Raw genomic sequence first — 16,335 nt, 5'->3', positions numbered from 1 at the left:
ACACCTAGTGTTACGACGCGTCACTTTGTGTAGCTTACCTCCACCACGACGGACACAGCGGCATTGACTACAATGATGAGGAAAAGCTTTACCCTCCATTCAAATGGGACACAAACAATCTGTTGAGACAGAAATACCCATCACGGTTAATCGTTTTTTCAAAGCTTTTTGTGTACGACACACGTTAAGTAACAGACTCACTTAAATTACAGACTCTACTTTCACTTGGAAATTGCATATAAAGACAATATAAAGCTTGTTTTAATTTAACATTTCTAAACATATCACATCTGAGCAATGGTTTATATGCACCTACCTCTAGAAATGAATCTATGCTTTCAACAGGGTGAAACATGATGAACAGCAGAAAAAAATACAGAATCACAGCAGAAAATACAAAAGGCCCTGAAGAAGAGACAACAAATGAATATTAAAATATAGAGTAGCAATCATTTTAATCTACAATTATTTAAAAAAAAAGAAAAAAAAAAGAAAAGTGACTTACAATTCTTGTAGCTAGGCTGCCTGAAAGGTTTTCCCTTGGAGAAAACAATGGCAACAATAAGATACTGGAAGGAGGAGACATAGAAGAGGCTGGTGTTCTCAAAATTTTGGATGTTGTGGTCGTCCACTTCTGTGTCGTTATGGTCAGACACATTCAGGTGTGATGTGCTGTTGCAGACACTGGATGAGAGAGACCTTGGTTCAAGAATAATCCTAAAACATTTCAATTCTGCTTTTAATCTTTCTTAATGATAATGTTCTTCTCTTTTTCTCTTTTCTATTGTTGTACTTCAGACAGATAGACTAAATGAATACAATTCAAAATCTCTTTCTTCCCCTCTGCCGTCACATTCATGTACCACATCGTCACTTTAAACTGCACTACTGTTACAATGTACTGCTTACTGTTTACAACGGCGTTCTTGCACAACCGTGTTGCACATTTCAGCATATTCACTGCAGACCAATGTTTACATCAGGATTGTACCATTGTTTTTTACTTATTGCATTTCACAGTTTTAATCTAATTTACACATTTATTTTATTCAATTTTTGCATTATTATTATTATTTATGCTGTTATTCTTAGTTATTGCATTCTCTGTTTATTGCAGCATAAGGGTGGAAAGCAAAAAAATAATTAATTGCACAGATAACTTTGCTTTCCTGCTGTAAATGACAATAAACATCTTGAATCTTGAGAGTAAGCGGTACTCACTCAGTAAGCGGTGTCCAGAGAGTGTACCATGGTTGCTGTTGGACCCAAAGGAATGTGAGGGTTTGGAAGCCCAAGCAGATGAGGATCTGAGTCAGCACGGAGAACAGCAGAGGCCCTGAGATCAGACCTGAGGGGGGGCGACGGGACACCAGCTCTTTCCAAGCTGTATTTAGACTCACTGAAGAGGAGCAGAAGAAATGATTAGAACTGATTAGAATAGGCAGAAAGCAGACATTGAGAGTGATTTAAAACAGTACTTAAGAAACGTAAAGGAAGGGAAAGAACCCTCCCTCCCAAAAAACAGCAATACACACTCTTCTGTACTTACTAGTAAATACAATAAGAAGGATGATGGCTATGTCGATGAAGAGGAACTGGAAATCTCCAAGGTTACTGAGAATCTAAGACATAAAAACGACACTCAGACATTTTGATATGTAAATGTTCGAGATTACACACTGATTAAACAGCTGCAAATGATTGTGGACAGATCACGTACAGAGTAGAGGAGGGTGACGCTGATGTACTGGATTATGCTGTAGAGGGCCATAAACTTGAACACACAAAAGGAAGTGATGAGGGCAGCACGGCCCTCCCTGTAAAAGAAAGAATCTCTTTTATGTCTCTCTAATCAAAATACATGAATAGTTAAATATATTCCAAAAAAGCACTTCCCCACCCCCATAGAATGACCCAGAAGTGTGAATACAAGCATAACACTGTATGTTTACGTGCACTACTTTACTTTACTACTGTTGACCGCATACCAATAGTAGTATTATTAGTAGTAGTAGTAGTAGTAGTAGTAGTTTTAGGAGCAATGAGGCACCGATAATCTGGGGCACGAATGAGGATATACTGTTAATCATTTTCTGCGGGAGTTTAGACAAATATTTTCATCCAATAATTTAAAGTACATTATTTGTGTGGGATATTAAGTGACATACAGAAGGTCCTCAAACTTGCTGCAACACAAAAATGCATCTATTGCACAATATATTACAGTTAATCTGCTTCTAAATGTCTGACATTACTGCAACTAAAACAACCAAAACTGTCATTCTTGAATGTTTATCACTTTTCATGAATAAGCTTATTTATAACAGAGAATGTAAAGGAGATGCCAAAAAACCTGATTAAGCTAGGGACACAGGAGATGTTGGGGGTCCTTGAGGTGAAGGGAGAAGCAACTGATGCTTCAAGCTCTGACAGGGAGATCCCACCATGCGCCCGTTTCAAAGCCTGTGCAAGAGAACAGAAAAAAAAAAATGGCTTACACATACTCCATTAAAACTACGCTCTTCAAAAGATTCTTTAAATCAGCACTGCGTACCCCACAGTCGTTTGCTCCGTCTCCACACATCCCCACAAAGTAACTGTGAACAAATGATAGGGCTGGAGTTATTCCTCATTAGACTTAAACATATTTTACACATTTTTAAACTCAAGCGTTTGACCATAAAAAACATTTTGTTTATATATCCTTATTCTTTTTTCAGTTTCACCCCATTCAACAACTCATGATTAAATAAGTCACATTGCCTACGTTTACATGGACAGCAATAATCTAACTATAAACCCTAATCTCAACAAGACAACAGTCCAATTACAGTGTTTACATAAGTTGCTTTAAGAATATTCATTTTATATTCCAAATCTACCCGTTAAAGAGTATAATGTGATTAATGGGAGGTCCCTTATCTTTCTATACTAAAGTTAGTGGACATTCTGATGTGTTTACGCCAAATTTCACACATCACCACCAAATATGAGTTTGTTTAATTATCATACTGTATATCATTTTGAATGTTTGTTCCTGATTTAGTAAAAGCCTAGGTACGACTTCTTCCGATATTTTTTGTGGGATTTATTTTTGTTCCAGTGGTCATATGTGGAGGATATTCTGTGTCACAAAATGCCACAATAACTGCGCGCAAATTAAATTTTTCGATCAAGGTGTGCACGTCTACAATAATGCAACTATTATCAGCGAATGCATGTTTTAATGCAACGCTTGCCGACTAAGATTGTGACCTAATTTGGGTTATGGTAGCTGATGTTTTAGTTTCCTGGCGCAGGCTAGAAGAAAACTCTGTAAGACAAATGGAACTTGCAGGTTATTTTTGCTAACATATCGAATAAACAATGCCGATTAAATTTTGGCCCAATAGTCTCCCAACTCATCCAGACATGACGTAGTGCTGAGCTGGCATACACTTACACCCATCTTTAACAACCATGGCCTTCTAATCGAAGGGAGACATATTTCCTTGAGCTACATGAAGTAACAGTATTATTCACACTTTAGATAAGGTATATACTGACACTGGGCTGCACACCTTTCAAGAGATTAGAGACAGGTATAATTTGCGGGCAAGCTTGTTCCTTTTCTATCTGAAACTTAGATCGTGTTTACAGGCGCATGGTGCTCTGGGATACCAATTGTTACCCATTCATCCGCTATATAAATGAATGGCCACTAGAATTAAAAATAGATGTATAGTATCTGCACTTGATCATTTCTTCCTGGAAGCCTCCTATCATGAACTACCACTTGACAGAATATGGAGGTATGATTCCCCCAATTTGGACTCTGATTTTCATTGGTCACAGGTGTGGCAAACTACTTCAACTATGTACACAGAACATATTTGACCCCTTGCAAACTCCACTGTATGAAGCCGATAGCTGATCCCTTGTGTAGCCTATGTTCTATGAAGGCCTCCGGCACTTTTTTACATATGATGTGGACTTGTCCTCCAGTATCACAGTTCTAGCTTAAGGGGGCAGCCAAGCTTTCTGATTTAGTATCGGTGAATATACCTGTCCTTTTGTTAATTGATCTGTAAGAAGTCAATATGACTAAACTTAAAAAGCACACTGTACTAAGCTGGCTTAACAACTGCCAATAAATTGATACAGGGTTTATACAGCAATCCTTATGTTAAATTTAATACCAATTTAATACCTTTTTCACTACCTTCAGATTTTTTTTTAAAAACTGTCACAACATTAAGTGTTAATCACGGACCTTTTAACATTAATACAGATTTTGACCTATAGAACACTATACAGAACAGATTTATACTCATTGATGTTGACCAGATGTTTCACATTTATTTCACTTTGTGAATGACAATAAAATAGACTGATTAAAATGTAAAAGGTAAAAAATAACACCAATTTAAAAAAAATAATACCTCTGACAGTGAATTTAACACTTTTAATGGCCTTAAATTTGGCAATTTTCATTTATCACTTTTTAATACTTTTTAAAACCCCGCGGAAACCCTGTGATAGCTTTAAGATGGAAACCTCCACATTTTCTCACCATCAGACACTGGGCACTTCCTTTCCTAGATGTAATTTATCTGGAACTATCTATCTAGAACAGCTGGAATTAACGGCGCTAGTGAGGCTTCCATTAACAACTGGCATGCAGCAACTGATTCACAGAAAAATAAGATAAGATAAGCTTCTCCATTACTTGACATGTTGCTGTAAGACTCTAACCCCCTTGTTTCTCCTGAGAGCGTACCTGTGGTGTAGTGGGGGGGGCTTTTTCTTTTAATACACTTTTGTTTTGGTTGAAGGTTAACACTATTACTATTAGTAATAGTGTAGTTGTTACAGTCAATTTGTACTGTCTCTCTGGTCCATGTTTTTTGGTTGTAACTTGTGTTTTTGCTGAATAAACATTAGATCAAAAAAAAAAAAGTATCTATGGACTAGTTGCCAACATAAGTTTACTGACATAATTTATGTGTTTGACTTTAATACTCACTCTACTCCCTGCAGAGCCTCAATCAGCTGGGTTTTCTGATCAGGCGCCATTCTGGCAAACACTGTCCCATGCAGCACGAGCTACAAGGTAGAGCATGCAACACACCTTAGAACACTGGGAGCACTTTCAGCATTTCTGCTTCAATTATGGAAAATGTACAAGTAACATGTAAGAATTTGCATACCTTTTGAAGCATGTCAGGGAAATGCTCTGCTATTACAGCAAAAGATTTTCCATTCATAGCAAAGTGGAACAAATCTTTTGTTTTGGACTCATCTATGTGACACACATCCTCCAAGCTTATGTTAATTTCCTGTTAAGGTAATGAAGCAAGGATTAAATTCATTACAGATGATAAAGTTCTAATATAAAAAGCTTCATCATACCCATTACTACTATAGAACTGAAAAAACAATGTATCAGTTAAAATATTTTTGAAAAAAAAAAAAAAAAAAAAGTAAATCAATGTATTTTGGTGTCAAAACCACACTTTTTATACACCTTTTATATTGCTTTCTCGTATACTCAGCTGAAAACGGAAGCGCCAGCTGAGTGTATACAAAGTTTAAGGCTTATCAACAAAGAAAAAATGCATCAACTCAAATATAATTCCTGGGTTTAGACTTTGGGATAGGTGTGACACATGAAATAGTAGATAAGAATAGCATAAGCATCAGAGATAATATAGCAAAATAAGAATGTTGCTGAGTCTATATATCAAGCCAGATCTTAATATGTTTGTACTTGTACCCCTGTGTATTTGCATCAGCCTTTTAATGCACATCTCAGAGTCAACCAAAGAGTCTTGAATCTGGGTGCTGAAACAAACGGCATCAGTCCACAGTTAAGAGATGAGAAGGACTGATCTGACCGACCAGTCTGCACAGCAGCTGTAGTTTAGGTCTGATTCCTATAGTTCAATTTAAAAAAAGAAAAAAAAAGATTCATTTTTTTGTTCCCTCTCAAAGAGTCATCTCGGAATTTGAGATCCACCAGCTGGTCTGATGTGAGAGGTGCACCAGTGGTTAATAAACCAAGTGAAGTGTTAAAATAAAACAAAGTGAACATGCAAATGTGGAAAAACCTCCTCAGTATGTTTACACAAGCATTCTTCTCAACATGAGCCCATCAGCGTCACCTCGAGTTGTGTCGTCTTGCTGGGTTTGTCAGCGTATCTCCAAGTGATTTTGGCAGCGTGTCCATCATGTGGTAAGAAGGCTTCAGCAATTATAACCGTATCTCTAGGAGCAATCATTCCACAATCACGGGCAACAGAGATGGCTGTCAACATGTTGTCACCTGGAGAGTGAACAGATAATGTTGAGAAAAAAATAAACATTCTGATTATAGTGTTATATCAGCAAACAAGTATTCTTGTAATCTGTAACTTCAGATCAATGGGGTCTACTAACAAAAATGAATACGCATTTAAACATTTAATGTCAAAGGTGGTCATTACTTTCCAGTACAATAAATAATATATATTGCAAAAATCTAAATTGAATTGAGGTATGATAAATACCAATCAAAAATGAATTACAGGAGAGTTGGGCTGCTTGTGACTTATCATAGTTGAAATTAAATACAAATGAGGCCCAGTTCTACTCCAAAGTGATCCTGTTTAGTTGGAAGGAACAAGAAATGGATTTGAGTAGAGATGTTTTCTGACAAGAATCCTTTTCAAGTGTGTTTTTTTTCATACATAGATGGATTGAGCGCATATTAAAAAAAGGTCCTGTGGTGCACATGGATTTACTCTGCACTAGTTAGCAACTCAGAAAATGTTATTGACTGATCGTGTGTAAGCAGAATCTAAGAGGATTACATTTACAGAGCAGCAGGTATATGTTTTTTTTGGTAAATGACGTGATGTTATTACTAGCTTGTTCTCACCAGTGACCATGACAGTGCGGATGTTGGCTCGATGAAGGACCTGAAGCACCCCCGGGGTTTCTGACTTCAATTTGTTCTGCATTATGATGAGACCCAGGAACTCCATGTTTGTTTCTATGTGATCCCTGGTTCAAAGAAAGATGCACACAGGTTAGCTCATATGTAGCAAAGCAACCAAAACACAACTGTTTTTAGTTAATGAACTGTCTTTCCTATTTTTTGTGTAAACAAGGGTTAACATGGACAATCTTAACATTTTCTGTTTGCATGGATTGAATATATAAATATAATCACAGGCAAATGAAATACAGGTGTGATCTTTTAAAATCAGTGCTGTAAAGGAGAATGCATCACTGGATATACTATTTGTGTTCTCTTTTTGAATCATTTACATCTCATTCTCTTCCATTTCATTTTTTACACCATGCACAGCATTTTGAAATCATGGTTGAACATTATACAATGAGTTACCTGTTGATGTTTTGGACTTTGTGCCAGCTGAGCTTTGATTCAAGTCGACGATGAGCCAGAGCAATAACTCTGAAACCTTGCTTAGTGTAGCCCTCCAAAACTTCTGCAAAGTTTTCTGGCACTGTAAAATAAATATGTTCCTTTAGACAAATTAAGTTAATTAATGAGAAAACACATTTCTCAAGCTTTTAAACCAAAACTTAACTTTGTTGATTTAAATCATTTCCCATTATTCTAAATTGGAGGGCGTCTGGATACACTTAGACAAGACACATTAAGCTGATCCTGAAGACCAGCAGCCTGAGATGAAAAGCATTTTCCAGTGGTTTTAACACAGTGGCAGGCGTAATTTCTCACCCGTCTCTTTCTTGCAGAGACTAGCTATGATTTCTGGTGCTCCCTTCATGTAGGCATCCATGCGTTTCTCCCCGAGAAGACGAGCTACAACACTCATCCTCTGAAGGCCTGAAGAAAAAGGAAACTGCCGAACAATACCTATCTCATATGATGACTGCTCATGTAAATTCAAGCACACACAGACACACACACGCACACACACGCACACACACACACACACACACACACACACACACACACACACACACACACACACACACAAAAGATTAATAAAGCCTAACACATTCAAAGTAAATAATGCACATTAAAAAAGCCAAGGATTTATTTAACCAAGTTCTTTATTTGAAAAAGTCTTCATTTAACATTATGCTTAAAGAACATAATTCTATGAAAACAATTAGTTGACACTCTAAACTTGTCAAACTATTTAAATACCAACAAACTACTGTACCAGTACCAGTTAAAAACATTTCTTCTTGTTTAGATTTGTTTTAATTTTTCAAAGATTGCCTTCATAGTAAATTAAGACAAAAACAGAAAGGAATTGTACTACTTTATTCTTAAAGAAGAAACAGACTACTCACCGCAAGCTCATACAGTTCCTATAATTAAAAGAAAAAAATATATATCAAAACAGATAAAGCAGTGAAGATGTTGCTGTTATGCAACAATAGTAGTATTTAAATGTTGACTGCTTGACACATAAATCTGTATAATTTTACACTGTTTCAGACTCAGAGACCAGCATAAACTGGATTGCTGTACATACCAAGTCCTGTTCTGGAGATAGAGCAGGCTCTGGGGGCAACAGCTGCTTCGGGGGTTTAACTACAGTTGGCATGATGCGATTGTGGAGAGACGTTTCCTCCTCTGTGGCTTCTTCCAGGATCTACAGCAGATGAACATAAAGATAAAAAAAAAGTACTGCTTAACCCTTCCTTGTTGCGGAAAAAAAAGGGGAGAAAAAAACCCCAGCAAAAGAAGTGAAAACAAATGTATTTTTCAGACATGGATTATGCAACAGAGCAGGGTTCCTCAAGCCTTTAAAATTACAGTATATTTATTTGTTGTACATGCATGCAAGACATGCATGTTTATTATGGTAATGTTGGGGTGGAAGGGACATCTGAAACTTACTCAGTTTGAGAGTTTAATTCCACAATTGATATTATTCCATTCATTTTTCAAATTTATGGTTATTTATTGTAAGCCATGTAAGCCATGTTGTACATCATATTCCTTTTAATAAAAAAATGCTCTAACGTGTGTGTGTGTGTGTGTGTATGCAACCTACACACTAACATTTTAAATAGTTTTTGCATTGTATCTTCCATTGTAGAAATTTACCACAATGCCAATGCAAAACCAAAAATATGTGAGTACTGCAATACAAACCAAGGTGTTATAATAGCACTGAATCCCAAAATAACTGTATAATCTTAGCTACTACTATTAACACAAGCAGAGTACCTCTGAAAAAAAAATACGTATGGACAAAAGAAGAAATTAATTATTACCGGTATGTATCAACCATTACAAAATGGTTACATTCACCTCACACTAACAAGTTATCTTGATGACAAAGAGTGAATATTTCATCTTTATCAGTCAATACCTGAATTCATGAAATGTTGTTTTATGTTGCACGCGACACTGCAATTTAACCTCCAATCAAGTAAGACTGCTCCTATGACTTTCACAGAAATATATCAAGCCTGTTTACTGACAGTGAGGAAAGCATTTCACTAAGGAGCTTGCGTGATTTTGGATCCAAAACAGGCCCAGCTATCTGATCTAAATCTAGAGTTCCATTATTTACATTCCCTGATCCGTTACATCCACAGACGTTTTTGCACAACTTTGAGTTAATCTCACAAATCAAATGCTGCCCCCAAAAACACCTTGTTTGTGGATATATTCAGAACAACTCACCCAACTTGTAGCCTCAAACATTTTGAGGTCCAACGGATCTCCAGACAGCTGACCTTCTATTTTGGTAAGGGAGTGGCAAGTAGCCATGCAAGCCACGAAATGAGTCTTAACATTATTCTCCTTGGAGGCATTTCCCTCTGACGAATGAAAACTGACAAGGAAGAGTAGATTGTGTTTTAGGAAAAACAATTAAACTGTAATCAAACCAACAGCTGCTTCACAAAACATAAAGGGCTTGATATTTCCATGCCTTTGAGCTAACAAGCATGATGGCATAATTTGTAAATTACTTAACTAAACTAACTTACCAGCCTCTCTCAACTCTCTGGATTCCCCAAAGGTCCAGTCCATCTTCTGTCAGAGTTCCAGTCTTGAAGAAGAAATAAAAAACAAATACAAAGAATGACGATTGTAGTTTTCTGGTCACTGAAAGTGCGACATTTTAAACTTGCATTGAGGATAGTTTATGTAAATGTCTTTTTATTGCTCAATAACCATAATAAGAAAGAGACTCACTTTGTCAAAACAGACTAGATTGATCTGCCCACAAATATTGATCCTCTGTGGGCTAATACAGAAAATGCCGATGCGTTTCAGACGGCGCTGAGCATACACAATCCCAGCCGTCATGGCTGCCGGCAGCGCAGGTGGCACAGTGATGGTTATGATGTCCAGGGACTCAATGATGATGGTCTTTGCTGGCACCTGGAAAGCAGAAAGACCAAACATTACATGCTTTAGTGCGTTTGATAGTCATTTTGTCCTTGGAATCTTCAATTGTAAAACAGCATCCCTACAGCCAGCTGACTTTCCAGACTCCTTCTCAATCTTTTGCACTGAAAGCCTCACCGGTGGTTTATATGTCTGGCTTATCCTCCAGGTTTCATGGCTATCCTCCAATAGCATAAAAATTAATGTGGCAAACATCTGATAATGTACAGCACAAAAAGAACCAGAAGTGGATTTAAGTGCTGTCCATTATTGAGAAATATTTTTTTATGAAAGTTCAACAAAAGGAAGAAAACTCTCTTTTTAAGAAAAGGAGAGTATATGTTTTTAACATTTTTAAAGACTAACTCTTTAACAGTATTTGAAAGGAAAAATAAATAACTTGACTGATAAACGGATCAGGCGAGCTGTCTCTGTGATCGGCATGAAGCTGGACCACCTGGTGACGGTGGCCGGGACAAGGACACTGAACAAACTACAATATTATGGACAATGCCAACCACTCTCTGGACACTTATCAGCAACCAGAGGAGCCCGATCAGTGAAAGACCGCAGGACTAACGGACTAATGAACTCCTCTGTTCCTCGTGCCATCAGGCTGTACAACTCCTCACTGGGGGGGAGGAGGTAACAGGTAGCCACCATCTCCCTCAGCATAGTAAACAGTTGCTGTTTTTCCTTTTATTTAACAGCAATACTTATTTATCCATTAAAATTGTCATATTTTCAATAATCAACCACGGTGAAAAAAAACTTAATTTAATTTTCTATATTCTCTTAGAGTATATATTTTGATATCATATCTTGTGTGCATTTTTTTTTTTAATTATTATTTATTTTCTTGCTTTCTTTTTGTGCTGACTCCTGTTGTATAAACTGCTGGAGGGAGTCATCCCAAAGGGATCAATAAAGTTGAGTCTAAGTCTCTTGACAGAAAATGTACAGTAGTACTGGTAGTACTTTCCCTGTAATGGGCAAAATTATAATATCCAAAAAAGCAAACTGCCTAATAACCCCCAAAAAAACCCACCAACAATAATTTTCTGAGAAGTCGGCATGCTAAGACAATGAAAATCAGAGAGCATCGATCAGCCTGTACTACTCAAGTGATGAAACATTACTTTTTAAGATCCAAAATGAGAGAGAAAACATAAGCTAGTAAAGGTACTGTTACTGTGATCGTGTTGTTGAGTAATTCAACTATGTATAATCCGGTGAAAAAGAAATCTTTGAATTCAGTGTTAACTCTCAGCCACAGTGAGCTAGTCAGTGGTCAGCAGATTAAACCGTAATGACAACATTCCTGCTCCAGTTCTCACTGTTAAAATCGTATTCAAGTTAACAAACATAAATAAGATTTAAAATACTTTACTCATCTTCTGTGGCACAGTATGTTGCAAAAATAAAGATTTATCAGTACTTCTTTAATGACTAATTCTCCTCCTACTTTACAGAGAAACTGAAGTAACTACATCAGAACATGGTGATGTTTCAGTCTGATCGTCTTTTAATGAATTACCTCGTTCATGATACTGAGGACAATGGAGTATATAAAGCCAATTCCAGCCACGGCCACCAAGCACAACAGGAAGAGGTAGGCGTCACGATACAGCTTGAAGTCGGTGGGTTTGGGGTAAAGGATGGAGCGCACTAGCTGGCCTTTGGCTGTGCTGAAACCTGGATGAAGAGGAAAGTTTCTGAAGATTTTACATGCTCAGTTACATTTCCCTTCCATCCTATCAATGGCTTTTTTACACAATGTTGATACACTGCCATGGTACAATATATTAACAGCTACTTGTGTATATTTGACAATCAATTCATTTCTCATTGTTTTGCTTATTCGTTAAAGGAGCTACATTTTTCACTGGAAAGCAGCATAGCCTCTCTGCATGTGTCACAGTCACTTGTTACTTCAGCCCATTACTTTGTCATGCTATAAATCAATACATGATTATGTGGAGTATTTTTATTACAATTATTAGTATTGAACTTTTTCTCACCAAGCATAAGTCTAACAATCTCATGATACTTGTCCACATTACAATCAAAGAGAGAGCTTCTGTGCTGATGTATTAATGTAATAGTGAAAACAGGAGCGTTTTGCAAGTTTATGGGTAGGCAATTTAAAAGGTAGATAATTATGCTCACTATGTATCAAAGTAAATGAGTAGCGACATGACGGATGACAAGGATGTGGACTTGAGAGCGATAGGAAACATAAAAGCACTCTGGTTCTTCGAAATGATAAGAAATATGACTACACACAGTACATAAATCCAGCCGTACACACCCCAGCCTATTAAACATGCACTAAGACTACTATATTTTTTCAGTCAATCACATAAAATTGTTGCTACCTAAATAAAAAAACATCTCTTTATCTGTAATGAACAGCATCAAACAAATCTCAAAGGAGAACAAAACATGGTGAAAACTAATAAAACAAATACAGGTTGTATGTATGACTGAACTATTTTACTACTACAGTATCACAATTGATCATAATACATTTAATATACTTATATACTTTTTTTATAATAGATACATTTATGAAAAGAAAAAGGTTTTTATTAAATGACAATATTTCAACACTTGGATGTCTCTGTCTCCCAGACTGACCTGTGCGGACCACCATAGCCTTGACTAGTTCTCCTGTGTAGAAGCGGGTTTGGATGACATCGGTGCCACAGAAGAGTGTGTGTCTCTTGTGCTCCTCTGTGCTGTAGGCCTCATCAGCCTCGTCCTGCTCCCCTGGCACTGGGTTTGGAAGGTTGGTCTTTGTCACAGGAACACTCTCACCTGTTGGAGGACATGTCATTACCTGTCTGGATTATGGCTGCGATACAGGAAAAGCTTCCACCGTTTTGAATTTACACACGTCAAATATGCCAAGGTCTAAATGTACAGATTTGTTTTCTTACCTGTGAGCATGCTTTCATTTACGATGCAGGTACCACTGACCAGGACAGCATCACATGTCATGATGGTCCCATTGCTGGGGATGACCATCACATCACCAGGCACCAGATCAGTAGACAATATCTCCTCAATTTCTACCAGAAAGGGTAGTGGAACAAAGGAAATGAGAGCTTTAAATGCAGCAAAAAAAGGTTTAAAAAGGTGTGTTGGAAAGGAATTGTTTCTGGTGGACAGGGCCAAGAACACTAAAGGAGGAGCTTCTACAATAATGTTTCACTGAATCAGACCAAAGATTTTACTTTTTTTTTCTAAAACGTGTCATGTATTTTAATTCACTACACATTATGATATTGAAAATGTGGCATTGACTCAGCAAACGACTCAAAAGGTGTGAAAACACAAGAAGGATGTGCAGTCATTAAATCCCTCTTTTTTTCCTTTTTTGTTTTTATGTTTATGTTTATATACATGTTCTGGATCTCTGGAAAGCGCCTAGAGACAACTTTGGTTGTAATAGACGCTATATAAATAACATTTAATTTAATTTAATGCAATCATATGCTACATCAATTCTCTTCTTGACTGCTTTTTGACCAAAACAAGTTATATGGAGGAAAGCAAGAGCAGGGTGACTGCAATTTTCTCTGGAGATTATGTGCATTACTACAAAAAAAATGTACAGATGCAAACTGAATTAAAGAAAAAAAAAAGAAAGAAAGACATAAAAGTATATATTTTAGCATACCATTATTGGGTCGGCATACAGACACACGGACAATACTGTGAGCTGCCACCATATTGTGAAGCATGACATATTGCTGGGGAAAAAAAAGAGAAGAGGGAAAGACAGTGACGAAAGATTATCTCAACTCGCATAAAAACCTGAGTGACTGACTGTGTGTTTTCATTTGAGTATGTGAACTTTGAGGCTGGGAGCAGCAGACCATGTGCAGATGTGCTATTGTGTTTCAAACCGTGGGTGGATTAAACATGACTGGGGCAGCATGTGCATCTATCACAGCAGTATGCTCCATCATAATTCAATTAACTACATGTTTCTGCTTTCCCTATTTTAACACCCTTATTTTTTGGAAGCCACTTTGTGACAAAGGGGGGTGGGGGGGGGCATCAGGTAAAACTTAAACCTCAGCCAGTACTTGAACCGTAGTTGTTACTACTGTGGAAAACAATGATGACATTTTTATTTAAAAAAAAATCCCATAAATTGTAAGTCACCTTTTTGATGGTGTACAGAGAGGTAGCTATGGATACAACCGACATAAAAACAATGGCCACAGCATAGTAGTAATACTCGTCAGCACTCCACAGGATCACACTGAAGAGCTGGAAGATGTAAAAAGGGTTGATAACCTGCAGAAAGAGAGAGAGGAATTACTTGCAAATATTTAAGTGAATGTGAAGACATATGACTTGGAGGACAATGCCAATATGGCACAAAATTAAGAAAGAAAAAAAAAAAAGCTGATGTCATCCGATGACTTCATCCATGGGCTAGATATCTGTCAGCCTAGACATCTCTTTTCTTCTCACTCATCTGCCAGCTCTTTTCTGGCAGGAGAAATATTTGATATCTGCCAGAAAAGATCTTGCAGGGATTGAAGAGGTTTTCTTGCTGGCCTTTTTAATCAAAGAAGTTCTCTGAAACATAACCTTTTTTTAGGTTGTTTCTATTACAATATCTTGTAAACATATATCCACTTTAATTGTTGGTTTACTCATTCAACTTTTATTATTATTTGACCTCAATGTTATTTTTTTTCTTGCACCATGTGCATTAAATGGAGAGTGCTTGCCCTCAAACTGTGCATGGGTGAGCTCGACACTACATAATCGGACTGCTGAAGTCAAAGAAGGTTCATTGTAAATGCGTCAGAAAGAATATGACAGCTATCATTATACGATGCAAAGTACAGCCTTACAAGCAAATTTTGTCTGAGCAAATTTACTAAAGTAAGATTTTTGGGCTGACAATTAGAACAGCCAATAATCTGCTCCGTTCATGTACTGCCGTTACCTTCCGGACAAAGTGGAAACCATTTTCATTTAAAATCTCTCTTTCAGCTTAGTCTCCATCATCTTATTTATATAATTACCAACACATTTACTATCCAGATTTAAGCCTAGAAATAGTTTTTTTTCTTCTTGTGGTGATAATTTGTTTTTGTATCCGGCATGTGACAACTTTTGACAGACACAGCAACAAACAAGTTTCGCTTCCATATTCCTGGTTACCAAGAATGATTTTCCAGCACTGGCGACAAGGCCAGCATATTTACTATTATCCTATTACTCTTTAGGGATAAATACAGTATTTCTGAAAAGTTTTAATATTTAACTAGAAGTGCTCAGGGCAACAGCACAAAAAGATGGAATTGTGTTGTAATGTGTTACATATTAAGTGTATTGCATAAAATGAAGTTGAAAAGAAACGACTTCAAATATCTCGGGGTCATACTGTTTCCATGAACCACTACATTCTTTTGCCTCTTTTTTCCTTTTTGCCCATTTCCATAATCTCCCCCATCTTTATCTGATTTAGTGTTATTTTCATCTAAAAAAGGTCTTTGTGTCTACAGGCTGGGGCCAGAGTAAACTCATATCACAGGGAAACATCAAAAACATGACACTCGAGGACCAGGATTGCCTACCCATGTTTTAGGGAAACAAAAAAATAAATAAAATACATGTAAATATATATATATAATGATATATTAGGATTATGGAAATAATGAACACACCATATTAGCCAGGCATATTACCGTTACAACTGGCAATTATTTTGTCCAAAAAAAATAAATAATTTGAATTCCGGTAACAATACTGAAAATGTAAGTTTTCAGTGTTAAAATTTCTTACAACAATTAACAATTTTGGCTATACTTATAATATTTGAAGGGTTTATATTGTTCTTAAAACTGATTCTTTTAAAGTTAAATTTAAAATGATTTGAATGTATAAAGATAACATAAAATAATGAAATTAGTTGTACATCAGGAGACATGTGG

At 36.7% G+C, this 16,335-nt stretch overlaps 1 protein-coding gene across 2 annotated transcripts in view; it reads right to left on the bottom strand.

Annotated features, from left to right (window-relative positions):
- The window catches only part of atp13a3 (ATPase 13A3), a 44,513-nt gene that overhangs the window by 7,225 nt on the left and 20,953 nt on the right, over window positions 1-16,335 (bottom strand). For both annotated transcript variants that reach the window (XM_061738445.1, XM_061738446.1), the window contains exons 9-32: window positions 14,546-14,680; window positions 14,055-14,127; window positions 13,312-13,443; window positions 13,010-13,189; window positions 11,907-12,064; window positions 10,175-10,363; window positions 9,967-10,028; window positions 9,659-9,809; window positions 8,496-8,615; window positions 8,311-8,328; window positions 7,727-7,880; window positions 7,370-7,490; window positions 6,899-7,023; window positions 6,144-6,304; window positions 5,190-5,318; window positions 5,006-5,085; window positions 2,555-2,597; window positions 2,354-2,463; window positions 1,721-1,817; window positions 1,550-1,622; window positions 1,222-1,399; window positions 506-684; window positions 317-405; window positions 39-119 (exon numbers count right to left, since the gene is read on the bottom strand). In XM_061738445.1, coding sequence (XP_061594429.1) covers window positions 39-119; window positions 317-405; window positions 506-684; window positions 1,222-1,399; window positions 1,550-1,622; window positions 1,721-1,817; window positions 2,354-2,463; window positions 2,555-2,597; window positions 5,006-5,085; window positions 5,190-5,318; window positions 6,144-6,304; window positions 6,899-7,023; window positions 7,370-7,490; window positions 7,727-7,880; window positions 8,311-8,328; window positions 8,496-8,615; window positions 9,659-9,809; window positions 9,967-10,028; window positions 10,175-10,363; window positions 11,907-12,064; window positions 13,010-13,189; window positions 13,312-13,443; window positions 14,055-14,127; window positions 14,546-14,680 — 2,838 coding nt within the window. The remainder of the gene's footprint in view (window positions 1-38; window positions 120-316; window positions 406-505; window positions 685-1,221; window positions 1,400-1,549; window positions 1,623-1,720; window positions 1,818-2,353; window positions 2,464-2,554; window positions 2,598-5,005; window positions 5,086-5,189; window positions 5,319-6,143; window positions 6,305-6,898; window positions 7,024-7,369; window positions 7,491-7,726; window positions 7,881-8,310; window positions 8,329-8,495; window positions 8,616-9,658; window positions 9,810-9,966; window positions 10,029-10,174; window positions 10,364-11,906; window positions 12,065-13,009; window positions 13,190-13,311; window positions 13,444-14,054; window positions 14,128-14,545; window positions 14,681-16,335) is intronic.

Source organism: Cololabis saira, chromosome 13 (genome assembly GCF_033807715.1).
Source record: "Cololabis saira isolate AMF1-May2022 chromosome 13, fColSai1.1, whole genome shotgun sequence".
NCBI classification, from domain to species: Eukaryota; Metazoa; Chordata; class Actinopteri; order Beloniformes; family Belonidae; genus Cololabis; species Cololabis saira.
This window is presented reverse-complemented; position numbering and strand designations above follow the sequence as displayed.